The sequence below is a fragment of the Solenopsis invicta genome, chromosome 4, assembly GCF_016802725.1.
Source record: "Solenopsis invicta isolate M01_SB chromosome 4, UNIL_Sinv_3.0, whole genome shotgun sequence".
NCBI classification, from domain to species: domain Eukaryota; kingdom Metazoa; phylum Arthropoda; class Insecta; order Hymenoptera; family Formicidae; genus Solenopsis; species Solenopsis invicta.
In genome coordinates this window covers 15,173,134-15,197,258 of record NC_052667.1, presented here as the reverse complement: position 1 = coordinate 15,197,258, position 24,125 = coordinate 15,173,134, and the positions used below count along the sequence as shown (strand labels likewise).

Here is a 24,125-nt window from a genome sequence, read left to right as displayed (position 1 = left end):
CCGACGCTCAACCAACTGACAGAGGGACGAGACCGTACTTCCTAGAACCCTCAGCAACTTGAGCTTGAGACACAAATTTTCATTGACTTCTTACAAGAGTGAAATCTTCAACCGTGGAAAAATCTACTAACTGAGTGATATAATGGCACACAGTGACAATGCAATGCCACCAGAGATACAAAACGGAGAAAATCCAGAGAAATGTGCCGATTTATCTCAACGATACAGATCAAATCGAGTACTAAAAGACTCTAGAAACGACTTAGACAAAATAAGGGAATCCTCCACGCTAGCAGAGCTCCTACGCGACTTCAGCTATCACTGAAATAAGCATGATCGTATACTAAAACAAATCTAAGCGCAATTCGCATATCAGAGAGAACAGCCCCAAGTAAGACGCGACTGCGTAAGCTTCGGCGCCGATATTTCATACGGACGCACTCATGAAGACGTCCGCAACCAAATCGAAGTGCCGCAAATTATTTCCTGTTAAAGGAAACCCGAGATATGATACCGAACGGTACTTCGCAAGCTCGAGTCCGCGAATTTATAAACGCAAATAGTTACGTGATGAAAAACATTAACCCTTTAAACAAATACACGCTGTTGGAAGCCATTCTATGCATAAAACTCAAAGGAAAGGCTATGCTCGATTTCCAAACCCGCAACATTAACAATTTTGAGCAATTAAAAAACGCATTCAAGAAGGAATATCTCAGCAAGCGCAGCACGAGTCATTTACAAATCAAGTTCAAATCGTTAAAACAAAGACACGGAGAAAACGCCCAAGATTTCGGCCAAAGAGTCGATACACTAACAATGGAGCTTTATAAAGCCATGCTAAAAGAAGGAACACATGAATCCGAGTATCAAAAGGCAATCCTAAAAATGATAAAGCTACAAGCTTTAAATAACTATCAACACGGCCTATACGAGGAAATAAAATTGATAATACGTTCGCAAAAATATAGTACATTGCAAGAAACTATGGCGAGAGCCAACGCTGAAGAAAAAGCTAAAGGACAAGTTATAGAAACAATTATCAAAACAGATCAAAGGCTATTGACGCCCAACAAATGAAAAAATTAGATTCACAATGCCACAGATGTGAGACTTCCGTTTCCGGAGCGAGTAATAGTGGACGGGTGCAAGTAAGAGATTTTGTATTTAGAGGCGTGGAGTGTTTGCGGGGAATAGAAAAGGAGAGTGAGGGGTGTAGGAAGAGAGTGAGTGAAGCGGAGAGGTGGAATAAGTGAAGGGAGTGAGATTGGCTGGAGTGAATGAGAGAGAAAGAGTGCGTGGAAGAGAGAGCAGAGTAGAAGTGAGGTTAAGAGTAGCGGAGAGAAAAAAGAGAAAAGGAGGAGGACGGGAAAAGGAGAAGGTGTGCTCAAGCGTGAGCGAAAAGCATAGAGGCGGAATTGGTGAGAGAGTCGGCAAGCGGTGTGGCGAGGACGGTAAAGCGCGCGTGCGCGGCCAGAAAGTAAGCAGTAGAGAGAGAGAGAGAAAGGCGACAGGAAAGGAGAGAACAAATAGCGGTAAGAGGTGTGTTCTTTTTTGGAGGCATAATTATATTTTGGAGAAGAACGGGAAAGAAAGATGGAGAGGAAAGAGTGAGAGGAAAGAAGAGTGGTGGTGGGAAAGATGATGAAATTGAAGTGTGTAAGGAAGGTGCGTAGTGGAAGTACGTCAGGGACGCTAGAGATGTGAAAGAGGAAAAGAGAGCAAAAGGTAGGAGGGGAGGGACAGGAGAAGAAGAAAAAAAAGGCGGAGGTATTTCAGGGATGTAAAAAAACGGCGGAATCGCCAGTGAAGGTAACGGAGGGAGGAGAGACGGAGATAATGGGAGCTATGAAGAGGTGGATGGAGGAGATGATGGGAAGGTGGGAGAGTATGGAAGAGAGATTGGAGGGGAGGATGGAAGAAAAAATAAAGCAGATAATGGGAGAGGGGATGAAAAAGAAAGAGAAGCGGAGGAGAGAGAGGGAGAGGTTGGATAAGAGAGTAGAGGAATTGGAAAGGAAATGGGAGGAAGGATTGAGGAAAAAGGGGAGAGGAAGGGGGTTAAAAGAGTTAGAGCAAACAATAGAAAAATTGGAGATAAAGAAAAGAGAAAGAAGTGTGGGAGGAGGAAAGAGAGGACTTGAAGAGAGAGTAAGAAAGATAGAGATGTGGGAGGGGAGGGATAGAAAGAAAAGAAGAAAGAGGGTGGTAATAAAAGGATACAAAGTGGAGGGAAAAAGTGTGAAAAATAAAGTAGAAGAAATATTAAGGCAGGTGGGAACAGAGGTGGAGGTGGAGGAAGTGAGGGAGGTGAAAACAAGGCGAGAAAAACAGGGCGGGTTTGCGGTAGTAAGTTTTAAGACGGAAGGGGAGAAAAGGGAAGTGATGCAAAGGAAGGGGAGGATGAGGGGAGGAAAAGTATGGATAGAGGACAATTTAACGTGGAAGGAAAAGTAGGTGAGGTGGAGGATTAGAGAAGTATCAAAGGAAGAGAAAAAGAAAGAGGTAAGAGTATGGGTAGGAGAAAACAGGGTAATAATAAACAGGGTGTGGTGGTTTTGGGATGAGGAAAAGGGAAGGTTAAAAGATAGGGGAGGAAGAAAATTGGAGGGCAAGAGGAGATCAAGAATAGAGTCGGGGGAAGAAAAGAAGAGGGGTTAGAAGTGGAGGAGGGAAGAAAGAAGGAAAGAGAGAGGACGATGGGGGGAAAATTGGAAAAGTAGGGGAGGTACTGCGGGAAGAGGGGGAGAGTAAAGAGGTAAAAATAGCCTTTTGGAACGTGGCAGGGCTAGGGAATAAGGATAGGGAGTTTTGGAAAGGAATAAAAGACTGAGATGTGGTGGTAATGTAGGAGACGTGGATGGAGAAAAAGGGGTAGGAAAGAATAAAAGAGAGAATGACAAGGGGGTTTAGATGGGAGATGCAGTTAGCAAGCAGAAAAAATAAGAAAGGAAGAGCAATAGAAGGAATGGGAATAGGGGTGAAAAGTGGGATAGAAGTGATAGAGGAAGCGGAAGAAAGAATTACGGAAGGGATAATGAAAAAAATAATTAAAGTTGAAAAGAAAAAATTGAGAATTGTTGGGGTAAATGCGAACGGGGCTGTGAAAGAAAAGTGGGAGGGAATCAAGAAATGGGTGGAGGACAAGGAAACGGGGATAAGGACAATTTTGTCATTCCTCTTTTCCCGTTTTCCTCTCCTACCTGCTTCCCTTCTCCCCCGTCCACCTGCTTCCCTTCTCCCCCGTCACAAACAGTGAGGAAAATTTGAACGCAAGGACGGGGGAAAAGGGAAGCAGGTGGGAGAGGAAAACGGGAAAAGAGGAGGAGAGAGGACAAAGATCAAAAGATAAGAAAGGGAACAGAGAAGGCAGGCTTTTGATAGAGGCATTAGAGGAAGCGGGATGGTGGATATTTAATGGAAGAGGGAAGGGGGATGAAGAGGGGGAGTGGACATACGCAGGGGGAAGAGGGGAGAAAGTGCTGGATTATGTGATGGGGAATGAAGAGATTTGGGAAAAGGTAAGAAAAATAAAAGTGGAGAATAGAATTAATTCGGATCACTTTCCGGTAGTGGTGTGGATCAAAGGAGAGGGGGGAGCAGGGAGAAAGTGGGGACGGGAGAAGAGAAAGTGGGAGTGGTCGCAGGAGGGAAAAAGTTTGTTTAGAGAGAAATTGGAGATGAGATGGGAGGGGAGGGGGAAGGATTCGGGGGTGGAATAGGAGGATGTAAGGGAAGATATTAAGGGGATTTTGGGGTAGGATCAGGGAAAGAAAAAAGCAGGAGAAAGAAGGAGATGGTGGGATAAGTGCAGGGGGAGGGGGTAAAGGGGAGGTGAAAAGGAAATAAAGAAGGTGGAGAAAGATGGGCGAAGGGAGAGAAAGGTACTCCCGTAGGGGTCTGGAGTCGTTTCGGGGCCTCCCGAGGCTGCGCAACGACTCCAGATACAGGAATTGGCGTTCCTGCGGTTCCCGAGCTCGCTAGGGGGTCTGCGGTCTCTCGTAGGCCGTAGACTCAGGGACTTCAGCCACCCTGGCGCCCGAGCTGGTATACCGTAATCCGTCACGTGCTGAAATTACGTGCGGGACGGACCGGTGGCCTGGGCCTCACCGCCCGGGCTGCGAGGAGTAAACCTCTATAAAAAATCCAAGGGTGGCGTCCGTGGCGCGGGGTGTCGTTGCGTGTAACAGCGGGGCGGTGCTTCGGGTCTCGGACGCCAACGTTTTTAGTTGGTCGGCAGTTATGCTGCCGGGGTGGGGGTGCCGGCCCGGTGTGGTCCCGGACGGGTGCTTGCGCCCGTTTGTGGCCTCGCCGGGCCGTTTCCCCCGCCTTGGTGGATCCGTCTGCCCATGGCGCCTCGGGCCGATGGTCCCCGGACATCGGCCTGAGTAGGCTCCGGGGCGAGGGTGGGGTTCCCCTCGTTAAATAAGACCCCTTTATGGAACAAGTACATGGGTAGACGTAAGAAGAAGTTACCGCCCAGGGGTGAACGGACACCCCAGGGCCGGCACGGGGGGGCTATTGTCCCGGGTCCCCCCCTGTCGTCATCGAACGACGGGCGGTCGAGCGGAGTGCCCGCAGGCTCCGCCGACCATAGGGCGACTGTGGGTGTAGGAGAGGAGGATCCTCGCGATTCCTCTTCGACGTCGTACTCCGATTATCTCCGGAGGTTCTACTGGAGACTTTTCGGCGACGACTTCGAGGAGCCGGACGCTAGGGATCTCCAGCACATGGCAGAGATGGATGCTGCGTGGAGGCAATCCGCCGGCATGGAGCCATGGTGCTCTGAAGAGGAGCTCGATTGGTCGGGGGTCTCCGACACAGACAAAGAGGAGGACGACTCCACAAGGGAGCACAGGCGCAGGGCCGAGATGGAGGCGGCCCGGCGTCAGTTGAGGATGGCTGTACCCCGCGCACCGGTTGCAGGGTTGGGAGAGAATCCGCTGCCTGGTGGGCGGCCCGGGGGCGGAGCCGGCCGTTATGGCCGAGGCCCCCGTGCCTCCCACTGGGGAGTCGTCGGCCCTGTCACCCGATGGAAGCCGCGAGGCGGAAGTCGGTGGACGGGGCCCTGTTTGCGGGGCGCGGCGGGCGCGCTCTCTGTCTCCGGGCCGGCTGCTCGGCGGACGCCGCGAGGCGGATGCCGATCAGCCTGGTGGTGGCGGGGGTCGACGTCGGTCGCGCTCGCGCTCGCCGATCCGCATCCGCGGGGGTGGCCGGGGGAGCGAGGGGGAGCCTAGCTCACCCGATGAGTCTCTGCCGGGCACCACCGTGGATGTGGATCGGCCAGAGGGGGAGGAGGTTGTACAAACCTCCAGGGGCGCGGTGGAGGCGGTCTCCCCTCCCGCGCCTGAGTCACCGGAGGAGGTTGTGGTCACCCCGGATATTCCGGGAGTGCCCGCCGAATCCGGGACTCAGCGTGCGAGGAAGCGGGCACGTGGCCGTCCCCGGCTCGATGGGAGCGGGCCTTTCAGGTCTCCGTCTCCCCTCTCGGACGGGGCGGACATTGAGGACCGCCTCCACGGAGTGCCCATGGAGGGTTTCAGAGCACGGCGGCTTAGAGCCAATGTGCTACGAGACTCTTCGGAGGACGAAGATATGTCGGGGGGACCTGATTCGCGGCCTAGGCAGCGAATAAGGATACCCCCGACATTATTTACCCCGGAACAGCGCCGAGAGCTGGACCAGGAAATAGGTGTGATCTCCCGTAGCACCACAACCGACCTGGCCGGCTTGGCCGACGGTTGGCTACGGGAGGTAGAAACTGCCCGGGCAAAGTGCACCAATCTCGGAATGCACGGAGCCTTGTCCGGGCGGATGAAAAAGTTCACTCACCTCGCCCGGGAGGCGTTGATGACCCTGGCCTATCGGGCCATGGGCCGCCTCGGGCGAGATGAGGCTGGACACGAGGACGCGTCGGCCGCGGCGCGCGAGGAGGAAATAAGAACCCTCCGCGCCGAGGTCGACGATTTACGGGGCCAGCTCGGGGTCGCGAGGAGAGCACTCGTGCTCGAATCGGGGTCCTCGGGTGCGTCCCGGGACAGGGGGGGGGCTTCCTCCCGTCCCTCACCGGCCCCGGCGGTTGCTCCGGTCACCGACCCGTCCCCTTTCGAGGAGACGGTGCTCGGGATGCTGGAGCGACTGTCGGGGACGGTGGGGGAGATTGAGAGACGCCTGGTGCGGGTCGAGGTGGGGGTCGAGTCGGCGCCCGCTTTGGCCGGCACCGGAGCGAGACGCGCTAGGGGTGGCCGTCGGGGGGACAGGGCTCCGCGGGAGGAGCCCCCTTCCCCCGAGCCACCCAGCGGCCCCGCGGACTCGCCCGCTCGAGCTCCGTCCACGGACGGACCGAGTTGGGCGACCGTGGTGGGCCGCAAGGAGAAGAGGAAGGGCTAAGGCGGGGGAGGCGCCGACGAAGAAGTCGGCTCCCGCCCCCGCGCCCTCGAAGATCGGCCGTGGGCGCTCCCTTCCGCGGCCGGGCGTTGCCGGTGCTGGTGCCTCGGCGGGGGGTGCGGCATCGCCGTCCCCTCCTCCCCGGGCTCGCGGCCCGGCAAGAAGAAAAAGAAGGGGCCGAAGGGGGGACGACTGGGGGGTGACGTCCCGTGCGGCGTCCGCTGCCCCGCGTGCGGTGGGGAGGCGGATCCCGCGCTCCTCCGTGGTGGCAATCACGGTGGAGCCGGGGTGTGCCTCCTACACCGAGATTATTAAGAGGTCCAGGGCGGCGATAAATCTGGGGGATATCCTCCCTCAGCCCGCCCTGGGCCTCAAATTCAGGGTGTCACAAGCCGGGGGTGTCCTTTTGGAGATCCCCGGCATCGAGAGTCGGCCCGCGGCGGAGCGCCTCGCGGCCGAAATGAGGCGGGTGGCTGGGGGCCCGGGGATCCGGATAACCTGCCCTATGCGTAGGGTGGGGGTCCGGGTGTCCGGGTTCCTGGACTCCACCGAGCCGGAGGAGGTGGCGGTGGCGCTGGCATGCGCTGGAGCATGCAGCGCCACCGAAATCATAGTCGGTCGAGTCACTCGCGGCCGCCGGGGCATGGGCTCTGTAATTGCGCAGTGCCCGGTCGCGGCGGCGGCGAGGCTCGCCAAGGTGGGAAAAGTGGCCCTGGGCTGGGCGGCTGCGCGCGTGGAGGCGCTTAAGGCGCCTCCACAGCGCTGCTATCGCTGCCTGGCACAGGGCCACATGCAGCACCGGTGCCCCGGTTACTTTGACCGGTCCCGGTGCTGCTTCAACTGCGGCAGGGAGGGTCACACTCGGGCTCAGTGCGCGAATCCGCCGTTCTGTCCCGAGTGTGCCTCCCGCAACAGGGCAGCCGGCCACCGACCGGGTGGCGCGGGCTGCCCCAAAATACCCCCCATGCCTCGGAGGGCTGGGGGGCCTCCTCCCTCCTCCCCGGATCCGGGGAGAGAGGAGGATATGGAAATGGAGCGGCCTCCGTCGCCGCCGGACGCTGACGCTGCCCGCGGCGCTCAGGCCGTTGGGGGCGACGGTCCGGCGGCGGCCGAGGCCGCCAAGGGGGGTGCGTCTCCCGCGGGCGGGGTCCCAGTAGATGGGCCCCCGGCTGCGGTGGATGCTCGGCTGCCGGGGTCCACCTCGGACACTTCGGAGTCCGGGGAGGAGCCCCCGCCGCCAAAGACGCGCGCGGTCGAGGAGACCGACGCGTGTGACGCCGCCAGCGTGGTGAGCCACGCTTCTGGGGATAACCTCCCCGTGGCCCGGGTGGTTCTGTCCCCCCTCCCCCCCCAACTCCCGCAGAGGGAGCGGAGGGGGAGTAAGGCCACGAGGGAGGCGAGGCCCAAGGGAGGCGCGCCCAGTGCGCCCTCCCCGGGGCCACCCGTCCTCGGCAAGGGGAAGCGGCGATAGTGCCGCTCCTCGGGTGCCCGCCCCTAGCTGCCCCTAGCGCTCGGGGGATGCGACGGGACGGGGCCCAGGCCGATGGGGCCCTGCGCCAGGCGAGATGTCCCTCCCCTGGCGCCCGGCCCGGCCACGCGAGCGCCGTGGACGGGAGGAGGCGGGGCGGGCGGCGGCGACCGCTCGTCCCTGGGCGTGGGGCTCGCACCGGCGATATGTCGGGAGCGGCCCCATGGCCCTAAATGGGCGCGGGGGTGCGTGATGCCTCGCTCCGCTTCCCCGGGGTCGGGCTAGGCCCTACTGGCTGACGTATCTCGGCTGGGCCAGCAAAGCCCGACTCCCAACCCGACGAACTGGCGCGTCGGGGAGCTTCATGCTCCGATCCCCAGTGGAGGGATGTTGGAGAATGCTATAGCAATCCCGGTCCCTCCACGCAACGGGGCGAGATGGGCTCGGTGGGTTTTTAGTGGGTAGGCGGGCCGGGCCTCGCCAACTTTCTGCCGCGCAAGCAGTCTGTGCCGGCGAGGGGTACCGCGTCCCGAGTCCCACACTCCCGTGGTCTAGCCAACCCGGGGTACTATGAGTATTTTCCCCCCGTAAAAAAAAAAAAAAAAAAAAAGGGAGAGAAAGGTATAGAAAAGTAAAAAGGGAATACAATAAGAGGTGTGAAGAGAAGAAAAGGGAAGAGAGAGAAAGGTGGGTGGAGAAAGCGAAGACGGAAGGACAAGTGTGGGAAGTGGTGAGCAAAGAAAGGAAGAAAAAAAGGAATTAAGTGGAAAATAAAAGAAAAATAATGGGTGGAATATTTCATGGGGGTTTTGGAAGGGGTGGGAAAAAAGGTGGTAAGGGGAATGAGAGGAGATAGAGGGGGTGATGAGCTAGAAGGGATCACAAAGGGAAGGTGAAGGAAGCACTGAAGAGGTTAAAGGAGGGGAAAGCAGCAGAAAGAGACGGAATACCAGGGGAGGTGTGGAAGTACGGGAGAGAGAGGTTAGAAGGGTAAATGTGGGAAATCTGTGATAAGATTTGGAAAAGAGAGGACTGGATACATAAGTGGTGTGAAGGGATAGTAGTGCCGATAAGGAAGCAAGGAGAGAGAGAAAGGGTGGAGAAGTATAAGAGGGTAACGCTAATGCCGACGTTATACAAAGTGTACGCCATAATTCTGGGGAGCAAGACTGGAAGGTGAAATAGAGAAGGAAGGCATGATCCCACAGAACCAAAAGGGATTTAGAAAAGGGATGGGAACGATCGACAACATTTACGTGTTAAATTATCTGGTTAACAGGCAGATACACAAAGAGAGGGAAAAATTGATAGCGTTTTTTATGAAATTGAGAGCGGCTTTTTATTCGGTGGACAGGGAAGTACTGTGGAAGGTGATGAGGGAGAGAGGGGTAAAGGAGGGATTGATAAAAAGATGTGAGGACATGCTGAGAGAAACGTGAACAAGGGTGTCCACTAAGCCCGGGGTTATTTAATTTACTAACGGCGGATTTGGAAGAGTATATAAAAAAAGGCGGGTGGGGAGGGGTAAAGCTCAAAGGGGAAAAGATATACACACTAGCGTACACGGATGATATCGTGCTACTAGCGGAGGAAGAGGATGGAATGAGGGAAATGATGAGTAGATTAGAAAGATATATGAGGGAAAACGACTGGAGGTGAATGCAAAGAAATCAAAGATTATGAGGTTCGGGAAAAGTGGGAGAAGAAGAAAGGTAAGGTGGAGATGGGAGGGCAGAGAGGTAAAGGAAGTGAGAAGATACAAGTATTTAGAATATGTATTTTAAAGGAATGGGAAGCAGAAAGAGCATGAAGGATAGAGTGAAGAGGGGGATGGCGGTGATGGGGCAAGTATGGGGGATAGGAAAGAGAAAGTTTGGAAGAGAGTGGGAAAAGAGAGTATGGTTGTTTGACGCGTTGGACAGTAATGGCGTATGGAGTAGAGATTTAGGGGTGGAAGGAGAGAGAGAGACTGGAAAGGATGCAAGAAATATTTGAGATGGATGATGGGAGTGGGGTGAAGAGTTTCGGGGTATATAATTAAGAAAGAATTGCAGAGGGATAAACTAAGAGGAAGAGCAGGAAGAAGAGCGTGGGGGTACGAAGAGAGGTTGGCAGAGGGTAGGGAAAGCGAGCTGGCAACGAGGTGTTGAGAGAAGATAAGAGAGAGGGCAAGGAAGGGGAGGGGAGCTTATCAACATAAAAAAAAAGAGACAAAATTTTTTTGAGAAGAGAGGAGAAGAATTAAAGAAGGTGGAAAAGAAGAGAGAGAAGGGAAAATTCGACCTTAGCAAATTGAAGGAATGGGATAGGAACATGCAGAGGGAGGAAAGGTGGAGGAAAATCAGAGCAATATAATAAATGGTACAAGGTGGTGAAGGGGGAGGGGATACCGGGATACATGAAGAAGGAATGGGTGGAGAGTAGGTGGAGGAGAATCGCGAGGTATCGGTTAGGGGAAAAGGTCAAGAAAGGAATGTACTGGACGAGAAAGGAGGAGAGGATGTGTAGGATGTGTGGAAGAAAAGAAGAGACATGCAAGCATGAATGGGAGGAGTGTGGGAGATGGGGGGGGGGCAAAGAGAAACTGGGAGGAAATAGTGGGAGAGGTGCTGGGGGAGGAAGGAGAAGGAGAAGGCTGAAAGGATTGGAAGTATTTAGAGAGGGGGAATGATGGAGGAAGAGGGGAAGAAAGTCGAAAAGGGGAGAGAGAGAGAAAGAGTGAACGGAAGGAAGAGAGAGAGTGTGTGTATTGCTGAGGAGAGAAAGTGAGAAACTTCGAGAAAGTGATATATAGATGGAAAAAAAGTTAGGAATGGAAAAACTAAAGGGTTTGCAACGGAAGCGGAGATCCCAGGTGTGTGTGTGTGTGTGTGTGTGTGTGTGTGTGTGTGTGTGTGTGTGTGTAAAGCGTGCGTTATAGTTCTAAGTTAGGATTAAGGTAGAAATAAGGATAAATTAAGTGTTCTGTTTTTGTATATGTTTTTGTAAAAGATTATAACCCCATGGAGAATAATAAATATCTATCTATCTATCAATGCCACAGATGTGAAAAAGTAGGTCACTACGTATGAGATTGTCGTAGTAAGTTCATATTACCGAGAGCAGAAGAAAACTCTCAAATCAATGCTGTGAATAAATTCTGCCAACATTGCAAAAAAAAACTGGACACTTGTACGACGAATGCTGATTGTATACGGCCGACCCACTAAAGGAAATGAGAAACAACAAGAAGCAAATGTGAATCAAACAATAAGGCACAATTATAATAATAATAATGTAACAAACCGCCTTCCGCAGAAAACCGAAAAAAAATGAAAAAAATAAAACACCTGAAAGCGATAATGAAGGGGAAGAAAATACACAACAAATACGTCCTATCTCAGAATACAAGGTTTCACATAAAAAAAGAAACGCCGACGCTAGAATTAATCACAATACGACGATAGAATTAATCACAATACCGATTCGCGAAGCAAAGCAAAATAAAGTCGACTTACTGTACGACACAGAAGCGGCTATCTCTATAATTAAAATAAAAAATTTTAAGGAAAACAAAAAAAATAAAGCTGACCGGATTTACCGGGCATATAATGATGACAATAGCAAAGGTCTACGCAACAATTATTTTACGAGATAAAAAATTAACTCATCCATTTTATATAGTGAGGGACGATTCATCACTTAAGTATGACGGCATTTTAGGAATTTTATTTCAACGCATGTAGATTCATGCAATTACCGTAATAAACAAATTAAATTGGGAGATACTAATCTAAAACTACACCCATTTAAACAAGTTCGCAACCAAGAAGCAAAATGATTGGGCAATTCACGGTTGAGAGAAGTGATGCAAAATGTGACGCAATCAGAAGAGCCGTCACCCGGAATCTTTATCGAGAGCTTAGATTCTGCAATCAAAAATAAGGTGTTCCGTTTAAAAAAGTTAATGTAATTTCAATGTGACCTTGGCGACGCCATCCAAGGTCAAACTGATAAGACCAGTAAATAGATCTTTTGAAACTCTACAACTTTTATCTGAAACATTTTCTTGTAAAATGAAAGGAAATATTTAGGAATTTCCACACTTTTTATACACCCTGTATATATAAAGGAGAAGAGGTTATTATGGTTACTGTCGACAATATGGCTACCCTTATTATTTCCGTTATTAAGTGATGTATTCTAACAATTACTTATGGAGTTATTTAGTAGCCCACCGTTTTCTAGCGATGCTAATATGCCAATACATAATGAATGACAATTGTTATAAAGCATTTTTACTTTTGAGCACTTCTAAACTTTTTCAAGGTACACTTTTGACCATTAATTACATATACTTCCTCATTATTCTTAAACTTGAGTGTATTATCACACTAAGGTACATACACTCAAGTGTTTTTGTTTTGTATATCGTACAATTCGAGTTATACAAAGTTAAAACAATATGAAATTTCGATAATATGGTTCTTTAAGCAAAATTTTTATGTAATTTACCAACTTTCCGCGCACGGATTAGCTCGCCAAATTTCGGCGCGAGGCCGCAGAACTTTGTCTGGTTCGTTGCGAGAAAAGGAAAGGCGGTCAGTACCGATGAAATACTAAGTGTATATATTTCTAGCAAAAAAACATGTATTTTAGTGGCTTTCTATACTCTTCAGAGTAGTATGCGCGGCTAGGTATCGGTTAATAATTATAACCGCGGAGTAACTGGACAGACAGAGTATTTACAGAAAAGTATGTACAAGCGCGGTATGTGTAGCGCAAAGTCGCAGATGGGTCGCGGGCGCGGTCTACTGCACGCGAATCTGTACGTGCGCAACGCGGTGGGCGTGACCCACTGTGCGGTCTGCGGACTAACCTGATTCTGTGAGTCTCGTGATCGGGACAGCTTCCAGCGTGCGATGGAGAAAGCGACGGGATCGTTGCCAGCAGGATGGGAAACGCGACACCCTGTTATGAACCTTAACCCGGGGAAAGCATCTATTTGGACACAGTACAATTGGATACAAACCATTCACAGCGTTTGAACAGGAGAAAATTACTAGGCACCAGCCGCTGTGTCCAAATAGATGTTTCCCGACCCGGGACCTCGAACACAACGATCTCGGTGTTGTAAGTGTCACTAGGTTTACAAGGATGTTACGCCTTCGAGAATAGGAAATCTCGGTTGTTGTTCAAGACGCTTCGGCTGCTCACGGATATTCTGTTTTCCGGATAGGCAAAAACTGGAAAGAATAGTCGTTGGAGGCGGAGTACTCTCACACCGCGGCCAAGCACGCTTCGACCGTTTGTTCCAACAGGAAGCGGAGTATCACGAACGCAGCGGATCGGTTAAAGATGCTGGCTGGTGACGGAGTCGCCGTTTCTCTGAGAAACGGCCCTATTTGTACCAGGCGACTTCGCTCGCTTCTGTTATTTTTTGGCGCTTGACAGCGGAGTCGTCGGAATAAGGAGGACCGTGTCTTCCGAGTGCGCGTGCGCGCCGACTCAACGCGTGCGATGGCTTGGCGCGTTTCTTCTGGCAGTGATTGCCGCCAGTAGGTATTTCTATTGGAGGCAATTAAAAGAGGACACCCGTAGTGTCCTTGGTTATAGCCCGGCTGATGTTTGCCGGGGCGATGCATTTTTCGCAATGCATCGTCACATTTATATCAAAATATTTCTTCGATAAATCTATTGTCACTCTAAAGAACGGTGTTTAGAATCATTAGAGATATTATTTTATGCTTGTTGTTTAATATTAAACAGGAATAAAATAATATTTTTAATAAAATTTCTAATGGTATTTCTAAAGCTTTTAAACGCAAAAAATATTCTAAATCAGGAAAATTCTAAACAATAAAAAATTATTATAAAAATATATAATTTTGTAACAAGGAACTGTGTTTCTTTTAACAAATTTTAACAAAACAAATTTTTTTTTAATTAGTTTTACGGATAGCTATATTATTATAAAACCACTTTTTTCATTCCACAGATTATGCAGTACATTAAATTTTTATAAACCACGTTCTAAATAATAAATATTAGGAGTATAAATAAGTTTCCGCCGTTTCACAAAAAATGGCGCCACTAGTATGTTATGGTTGAAATTGTCTGTTGTAAAACGTTATATCGTAAGGTTGGACATCTGGCAACAACATAACCTTAAAATATTAGCGATTTTGTATCAGCATCATATATCTTTTTTCGTGCGAAAATGTCGAATTTTGAGCCGAATAAGCGTTATTTGCGGGAGCTTTTGATTTACTTCTTTAATTTGAAGAAATCTGCAGCCGAGGCGCATCGATTGCTTGTAGAAGCATATGGTGAGGCTGCCTTAAGTGAGAGAAGTTGCCGTGAGTGGTTTCACAAGTTTAAGAACGGTGAATTTGACGTCGAAGACAAAGAACGTAGCGGAAGGCCGAAAGTGTATGAAGATGCGGAATTGGAAACATTATTAGATGAAGATTCGTGCCAAACGCAAGAAGCACTTGCACTTACATTAGGAGTGACTCAACTAGCAATTTCACATTGCTTAAAATCATTGGGAATGATTCAAAAACAAGGAAACTGAGTTCCATATGAACTAAAGCCGAGAAACGTTGAACGCCGATTTTTCACATGTGAAATGCTGCTTGCCAGGCATAAACAAGAGTTTTTTGCATCGTATAGTCACTGGTGATGAAAAATGGATCCACTATGATAATCCAAAGAAGAAGAAATCATGGGGACCACCTGGCCATGCTTCAACATCGACAGCCAAGCCGAACATTCATGGAAAAAAGCTCATGTAGTGTATTTGGTGGGATCAGCTTGGTGTCGTGTATTATGAGTTGCTCAAACCGAATGAAACCATTACTGGGGCTCTCTACCAAACACAATTGATGAGATTGAGCCGAGTACTCAAGGAAAAACGTGCCCACTACTACTCCAGACACGACAAAGTTATTCTTCTGCATGATAATGCTCGTCCACATGTTGCGGCGCCGGTCAAAACTTACCTGGAAACACTCAATTGGGAAGTTTTATCCCACCCGCCGTATTCACCAGACATTGCTCCGTCTGATTACTACCTGTTTCGATCGATGGCGCATGGCCTGTTTGAGGAACACTTCACATCATATGAAGATACAGAAAATTGGGTCGATTTGTGGATAACTTCAAAAGATGAAGCATTTTTCCGACGCGGTATCCGTATGCTGCCAGAAAGATAGGAAAAAGTAGTGGCTAGCGATGAACAATACTTCGACATAAAACATTAGGTACCATTTTTTCACAATAAATGCCCAATTTTTGATAAAAAACAGCGGAAACTTATTTATACTCCTAATATTTCATTACATTGAGTCTAAAATTTGTCAAACAACACTGTTACGAATGTAATCGTTTAAGTTTCAATACAAAATGTTAATTATAAACAAAATTATTCAATAAAATGAAAATCGGTGCCATATTACTCTCCCCCCTCTCCTTCTCCCTGCCTCCTCCCTCCCCCCTCCCCATCTCCACCCCCCTCTCTCTCTCACCCTCTCTCCCTCTTCTACCTTCTCCATCTCCCTCGCCCTATCCCCCCCCCTCTCTCTAGCGAGGAAAAGACATGTCAAGAATCGCTCCGTAAATGTAATAACTTTTGAGTGGTTTAAAGTGAGAAAAGACGTAAAATAAGTTGTTTGACTTACGCCACCATAGAGCGGGGATAGCTGTGAAAGTTATCTAGTCGGAATATGGCAATCTGTGAATGTGAGCAGTGAAATTATTGTTCGGGACATCGAAGTTTCACAAGACAGTAGACATTATACGTGGACACAATAGTGCTGACGTGTGTAAGTGGATTACAGGTGAAGGATCACTTATGCTGATATTAACGATTTCGGCCGGTAATTATCAGCATAGACGAGGAATATGCAGAATATCGATGCTCGGCATGTAGGAAGGCAATTAAGAGCAAAGTTGTTAAATGTAAAACTTGCCCGAAGCTTTTTTACCATCCAGGATGTATAATGAAGCATAAAATAATTGATAGAAACCAAGAGTACGTGTCATGTAAAGGCCCATTTGAAGAATTTTTGCTTGATATTAAGAAAGTACCGACACTGACAGGAAAAGATAGGACATCATTGACAAGATCTATAGGGTCTACAAGCGGTCACAACAACGAACAGTGGAAATAAAGGGTCAGGCATTGATTTAAAAATAGATTGGATTATAAGAGCTGTAAAAGAAATAAAAAATGAGGCGGGGCGTAAAAATAAAATAAAAATAATAATTAAAAAAGTAGTTCAAGAAGAATTAGGAAATGTCAAGCAATAACTGGAAAACTTGAAGAAAATGATACAGGGAACAGCATATGGATCAAAGGAAGGACCACAGAAAAGCTACGGTGAAAGGGTTAAAGAAAAGAGGAAAGAAAACGTTATAATTGTTAAACCAAAATTGCAACAGGGGAGTGAAGATACAAAAAAAGTAATCTAAAAGAAGGTAGATATAAAAAATATGACAATGGGAGTAACGAAATTAAAGAAAAAAAGCAAAGGAGTAGTAATTATGGGTTGTGAAGCTGGAGAAGAGGTGAAAAGATTAAAAGAGACAGTACAAGCTAAGCTGGGAGAGAATCATAAAGTGCTGGAGTCGTCTCAATCAAAACCAAAAGTAAAAATTGTTAACATAAATTTAGAAGAGATGAACTTAGATGATAATAAACTTATAAATACGATTAAGAGCAGAAAAAAATAGATACAGTAAATATGCGAATTGCGAAGAGAATAGTTAAAGAAAAGAGTAAAAATCAAAGAAGAGGAACTAAAGAAGGATCAATAACAATGGAAGTAGATGAAGAGACGCACAAGTTGATATTAAAGAAATCAAAACTAAATATAGGATGGAAGAAATGTCCTGTATTTAATTACGTCAGTGTCAAAAGATGTTTTAAATGCTGAGGATACTTCCACATTGCTAAAAATTGTACGAGGGAATCATAGCTCGCGTGTTTGCACAGCGACGGGGAGTAAATGTGTGAATTGTATGTTCAAAAATAGAACATACAATCTAAAAATAAATGACGAACATAAAGCCATCAGTCGAGAATGTCCGACTTTTAAGAGGGCGTTACAGGAAGAGAAGAGGAGAGCAGGTTGGCAAGATACAAAATAGCAACTACCAAAGAAAGAAGAAATAATTATGTATATAAATGCGCAAAGCTTACCAGCACATATAGACAAACTCCACCATCAGTAACTTCGTATCAGCATATACTAAATGTATTGTGTACAAGTCCATCATAGCACTTCATTTCGAGTACTGTGCCACTCTATTAGTTTGGATGGGTGAAACGCAATTGAATAAACTTCAGATAGCTCAAAATCGTGCCATGAGAGTAATTCTACAGTGCAATAGATTTACCAAAATTAAACACATGCTACATGCCTTACAGTTTATGTCTGTAAGGCAACGGTTATGTTATAACGTTAATATATTTATCTTTAAAATATTAAATAGCATGGCTTTAGAGGCGTTAAACAATAAAATAGAGATAGTGAGAGGAGAATGCGATAGACAAACGAGGCAGACAGGAAACTTAGCAGTAACTAAAAAAAAACTAGAAGTGCTCAAAAACCCTTTTCTATGAAGATATAGAACTGTATAATTACCCACTGTGATTAAATATCATATAATAAAAATGATAAAACTTTGAAAATGAGTTTCATGTGAGTATATCTCGAAGACTACATGAGACTGCCGATTAATTTATAAGATAAAGTTGATCAGTAAGGCGCGGATGTTCGTGCATGATTCCGTGTCGCGCGCAAAAAACTGCTGCGGCCTACTTAACTCTTAAACACGTAAATGGGTCTGAGAGACCTCATATGAAGGTATGAACGCTTGCTATGTGAAGACGGAATGAGATAGGAGGTTCGGACCAAGACGTAAAAAAAGTTTGAAATCTCCTCTTTCAATTGATATAGTTAATCAACTTTTTTAGTCAACTAGAATTCGAACGGCACGGCAGCAAAGTTTTGTTAGGGGCAATGCGACCCATATAGTGTGTAAGTGAAACTTTTTTTGTGAGTATTTTACATAAAAAAACTGGACAAAATACGTTCGAACAGATCGATTTACAGATATCACTCGCATATACTCTGTCTAAAGTTGGAATACTATAAAATGTTGTAGAAAAAAGAGTTTTTCCGAAATATATCATGGAATACATCAATTTTCAATTTTAGACACGATTTAATCAAAAATTCCTCATATTCGCCTTGTTACATAAGTACATTTTTTAATAGGAATGACAATAATATAATTTTTTTTTGAAAGTATGAATCTTTAGCTTTAAAACGCCGTATTGTAAAGTACTTAAAATTTTTTTGTTGCAAAGATGTGGTTTTTTTTTTAAAGTGGATTTTTAGATGCCCAAAAATACCTCATATTCTCCATGTTACATAATTATACTTTTTAAAAGAATTTGCCAAATTTTATTTTGAAAGTGTGACTCTTTAACTTTAAAACGCCGTATTTAAAAGTCTTTAAACGTTTGTTGTTGCGAAGAAATGATTTTTTGAAGGAAAAGTGGATTTTTGACCAATTTCTCATTTTTGCTTAATGGTTTTGCTTTTATAACTTCACAATAAATTATTTGTCGGCAATGCCAATTATGCAGTCACACTCCTGAGATTTTGAACTTTTGTTTAAAAGAAAAAAATCGTAGAAAAATATTGATTGTAATCAAAATTATAGCTTTTCAAAGTTGAAAAAGTCTCCCAGACCCAAAAATGTGTTTCCGTATTTTACAGGTTCGGTATGTTTATGGGTTAATGCGGCCTACTTCATGTGAACATAAATAAAACACAAAAAAATTTTCTGCATTAATTCAAAATTACGTAAAAACACATTTCTTCAAAATGCCAAAATTTTTACACGAAAAATTGGCAATGTCCATTAAAAGTTACAAAAATGTTTATGATGTTCACCAGATTCAATTTATTAACAGATTTTGATTCTATTAAATTAACAAACGTCGGGTTTTCTCGAGAAACGCAGCGAGCACTCGATTCACTCGCACGCAGCGGTTTTTCGCGCGCGACACGGGATCATGCACAAACATCCGCGCCCTATTGATCAGCACCCACACCTTTATAATATATGTCAAGGTCAAAGTCATCGGCGCAGTGTCCCTTAATCTAAATCCCCCAATTTAAACACATAATTACTAAGGCCCTTTCTTAAGGTCTTGTTGTAAAAGAGACAACTGATGTCTGCTTTGCCTTTGTCAAGATTGACCAGATTGCTATTTTGAATTAAAAACGTGATCGATATCAACGTGGTCAATCGTAATAAAGGACGGAAACCCTCCAAGTGAACTTTACTTCGCTAAGAAGTACATATTTAATGTTGAAAATTAGAGAACTTAATTTTGTAATGTTTTTTTTTTTTATTTTTCTACACTGCAAGTAAGTCCTGTTTTACTCTCTTGAAGTTTTTACTCTTAATTATAGTTTTCTTTTTTCTTGTATTGGCTACACTGAATAAAAATTACTCTTCCGTTTTACCAAGCCAACGTAAACGTGTCGTCTCTCGCTCACCCGTAATATTTTCCGTCCGAATAACCCAGATTACAATATTTTATCAACTTTTTTTGTTAATAACTTTTTAACAAATAACGAACAACGACTAAAACTTGCTGAAAATCATTCAGAATCATTAATAATTTATATCAAGATCAAGATTATCGGAGGATGGTTCCTATTACTGCATAATTACCAAAAGTATTTAAATGTATGTTAATTTGTACTAATTGTAAGTAACAAATTGATATTGTGAAAAACAGACTACCATATCTTTTTTTATACTTTTAGTCTTTCAGCCCATTAATCACATCCAGATAGCAAAACGTGATAACTCAATCTGAAGCAAATCATCGCGTAGATTATGGTAAATTGCTTGTTAATTGCTATCACGTTGCCTTTTATTTAATGCGACAAAAATGTTTTAGTCAATTTAGTATCAATATGCTGAGTTTTATTGTCGAGCAAATGTAGAAAAATTATTGAAGTCAATCTGTGTTATTATATTGTGGTAAGTTGTGTTTAGAACTTGCCATTACTATATTTTGAAAATTGTTTATAGAAATCTGCAAGCAACATGACAACAACTTGTGAGCAACAATTCCCATCTATAACTTGTAATAAGTATAATGCTGATAAGTTGTTAGAAACTTGCCGGTATTATATTTTAAAAACTATTTCTGGCAAGAACATAATGGTAAGAGGATACCCCCTTCTGTTGCTTTGCTGACAACTAATATGAATATTTGTGACAAGTTGTTGACAACTTGCTGTCGACAATTATTTGGCTATCTGGGCATTATCTACTTGTCCGTAGACATTATGCATAATGACCGGTTATTTTGATTAATTTGAATACTTTTGCTTTTATAATTCAAATTTCTCAAAACTAGCGGATATTGACCATTATGTGTAATATCCGAATTAATCAAATTGACCGTAACATATGTACACAATGTGTCCCATAAGTTTTAAGACTGTAGCTATAAAATCGGTACTACTAGCACTATTTTCATGAAATTTTGGGAACTAGTTACTATAACCTTCCTCTCCCTCCATACAAAGTTTCAAGTCCATCGGATCACATGCAGCTGTTCAGTAGCAGTTCGCGTGGTAGTATCAAAGTGGCCGCGGTCATAATTTCACAATAAATAAAAATAACGAGCAACTTGTTGCGATTATATTTTGCTTTAAAGCCGGTAAAAGTACGACGGAAACGTTCAAAATGTTAAAATTGTCTTATGGTGGATCTATTATGTTTCATGCTACTGTTTTTCGGTGATATAACTTTTTTGCGGAAGGTAGAGAGTCGGTTGAAGACGACAAAAGGAGCGGACGGCCATGCGTCACAAAGAGTAACGAAAACATCGCTAAAGTCGCAACTGTGTTAAAGGACCACCGTAATGCAAGCTGTAGGTTGATAGAACTAACTAAAATACCAAAAACCATTGTACAACGTATTATTTGGAGCGATTTGAAGAAAAGGAAGCTGTGCGCGCGTTTTTGTCCAATTTTCGTACTCAATTTTTGACCAAAAAAATGATTCTTGTGCTCAGCCACCCACCTACTTGCCTGATTTAAATCCCCTAACTACTTCCTGTTCCCCAAATTAGATGGACTTGAAAGGGGACCATTTTGCGTCGATAGACGAGATACAAGAAGTCGTGACAACGAAGTTAAACAGTATTTCAAAAGAGGCATGAAAAGGTTGAAAGATCGTGCCAACATGTGTATTATTTTTAATGGAGACTATTTCAAATAAAAAATTTGTTGAAAACATTTTTGTAACTTTTTGCGTCTTTTATAGCCACAGTCTTAAAACTTATGGAACACACCGTGTATATACGAGGTGTGTTCAAAAAGTATCGCGAATTTTGAATTTTCGCGGGTTACGTATATTCGAATTTCGATCTTTTTGTGGCGTTATGTTGGTACTCATGTCTCTCACTTATGCCGACAAGCTCGGCCATTTTGAATGTTCACTTAATTGTTGACAGCTGCTTTGCTTGCACGTGTTTTGGATCGTCTTCGATTTTTACCTATTCAAAAAAATGGATCAAAGAACCTGTATCAAATTTTGTGTGAAAAACGAAATTAAGTGCGCGGATGCATTCCGAATGTTGACTGTGGCATACGGAGAAGCTACCTTGGACCGAAGCAACGTTTATCGGTGGTACAAAATGTTCTCAGAAGGCCGAGAAGATGTGAACGACGAAGAGCGTGCCGGACGCCCGAGCACTTCAACAACAGACGAAAAAATTAATGAAGTGGAGAAAATGGTATTGGCCAATCGTCGAATCACCGTTAGAGAAGTTGCTGAGGACCTAAACATATCGATTGGCTCGTGCCATTCGATTTTTATCAATGATTTGGGCATGAGACGGGTCGCCGCGAAATTCGTACCAAAATTGCTCAATTGCGACCAAAAACAGCATCGCATGAACATTGCTAATGAGATGTTGGACTCTGTCCGCGACGACCCAAATTTGCTCCAGAGGGTCATAACTGGTGACGAATCGTGGGTTTATGGTTATGACGTGGAAACCAAAGCTCAATCATCTCAATGGAAGCTGCCGCACGAACCAAGACCGAAAAAAGCGCGCCAAGTTCGGTCGAATGTGAAAGTTTTGCTGACAGTTTTCTTCGATTGCAGGGGCGTGGTGCATCATGAGTTCTTGCCACGGGGTAGAACGGTCAATAAGGAATATTACCTGCAAGTTATGCGCAATTTGCGCGAAGCAATCCGCCAGAAACGCCCGGATTTGTGGAAGAACAAAAATTGGCTTTTGCACCACGATAACGCCCCTGCTCACACATCGTTGCTTGTGCGCGACTTTTTGGCCAAAAACAACACACTAATGATGCCGCAGCCACCGTATTCCCCAGATCTGGCCCCCTGTGACTTTTTCTTGTTCCCTAAACTGAAGAGGCCCATGAAAGGACGACGTTACGCTACGCTTGACGAGATAAAGACGGCATCGAAGGAGGAGCTGAACAAGATAAAAAAAAATGATTTTTTGAAGTGCTTCGAAGATTGGAAAAACCGTTGGCACAAGTGTATAATATCTCATGGGGATTACTTTGAAGGGGACAAAATAGATATTCATGAATAAATAAATAATTTTTGAAAAAACAAAATTCGCGATACTTTTTGAACACACCTCGTATGATGTAATACTTCTATAATACCTTAAAATCAAATACTCTTATTAATCAAAAGTTAAAAACTACAAATATGCAAATATATCGATGAAATAAAATATTATAAAAAATGTAGGAATTACTTACTTCCAATTTTAGTACCTTCACCCGCCAAGTTTAGGGTCAGTCGTGCACTGTGAATTTTTCACATTGACTTGACTATTAAAATAACAGTCGTTAAAAAGCGCCAGTGCGGCGTCATATTCTCCCACTAATAAAATTTTTTTAGACGGAGTATAGGCGCATGTAGTACATACTGTACCGGTATACGCAACGCAGAAAGTTATGCTCATACACGAATGACCCCACAATGGCTAATAAGAGTTAATTTTAATACAACTTTTAACGGAATTAAATTAATTTTAATTAACTTAAAGTTTTGATTCAGTTTTGAAATATATTTTTACATTTCCAATCTTTTCTTATAACTATTTTCATACTTTTATATACAAAATTTAAAAAATCAATCATAAGTTCATAAGTAAATTATTTTTTAAACGGTGATGACTTTCATGCAAGTTCGATTTTTTCAAAACATGATTTTATAGGTTTTTGTTCTCATTTGGGTCATACAATTTTTAACATTTTTTTCGAAAGTCCCAAGATTTTCAAATATTTTTTCTATTAAAAATAAAATAAGATATCCTATATATTACTTTAATAGATATACTTATTAATAATTTTATATTGCATCTACCAGACAATGATAAGAAAATAATACATACGTTATCAGGGACGACTACAACTTTTTGCAATTTTATTCCAACGGCGATTAAACTTTTTGCCAAATATGACGTGTTGGTATCAATTATTTGTCCACGTAAAATTTCATCTCCTATGATTATCAAACTTGCTGTATACGCACGATGTATCTGTTGCGACATATCGCTCTAAAAAAATTCATATTTTACAAAGATTAAAAAATATAATCAAAAATAACTAATACGTCTTTGTACTAAATAATATATATTAACGAAAAATTTATTAAAATAAACAAAAATTTCTTATATTTTAATAAATTACGTGTTTCTATGAAACTGTAGACATTTTTAAAAAAAATAAGAAATTTTATTTATTTATTTAAAAAATACAATTTTAATAGGTCACTATTAAATATAAATCATGCACTAATTTCTCAAACTATTTTATACAAAATAATATTTATAAAACATAATGTTTAAAATAAAAGTTTTAGTTTTAATAAATTAGTTATTTTTTAATTATACTGATTTAATTTTAAAAATAATTTTTTTATTAAGTAAATTATTTCTAACTAGTAAAAAATGTTTTCTACAATACAATAAATTTAGATTACATTGTACATTTTTCTTTTTTAATACTTAGTGATTTTAAACGTCACAATCAGGAAATGTTCACTTTATATCTTTTATACGCTTAACTTTTTATATGCTTTTAACTTACAATTAAGATTAGTTTCACAACCTCCTTAATTTAACCAACTAGTTAAGTATTAACGGTAATTTATTATTCTAGTTAATTTTATTTAACAACAAATACGAATGATC

The 24,125-nt window shown here is 44.1% G+C and overlaps 1 protein-coding gene across 2 annotated transcripts in view; it reads right to left on the bottom strand.

Annotated features, from left to right (window-relative positions):
- LOC105196714 (FAD synthase) overlaps positions 1–24,125 on the bottom strand; it is a 261,018-nt gene that overhangs the window by 143,851 nt on the left and 93,042 nt on the right. For both annotated transcript variants that reach the window (XM_039448481.1, XM_039448480.1), the window contains exon 2: positions 23,325–23,489. In XM_039448481.1, coding sequence (XP_039304415.1) covers positions 23,325–23,483 — 159 coding nt within the window. In that variant the 5' untranslated portion in view covers positions 23,484–23,489. The remainder of the gene's footprint in view (positions 1–23,324; positions 23,490–24,125) is intronic.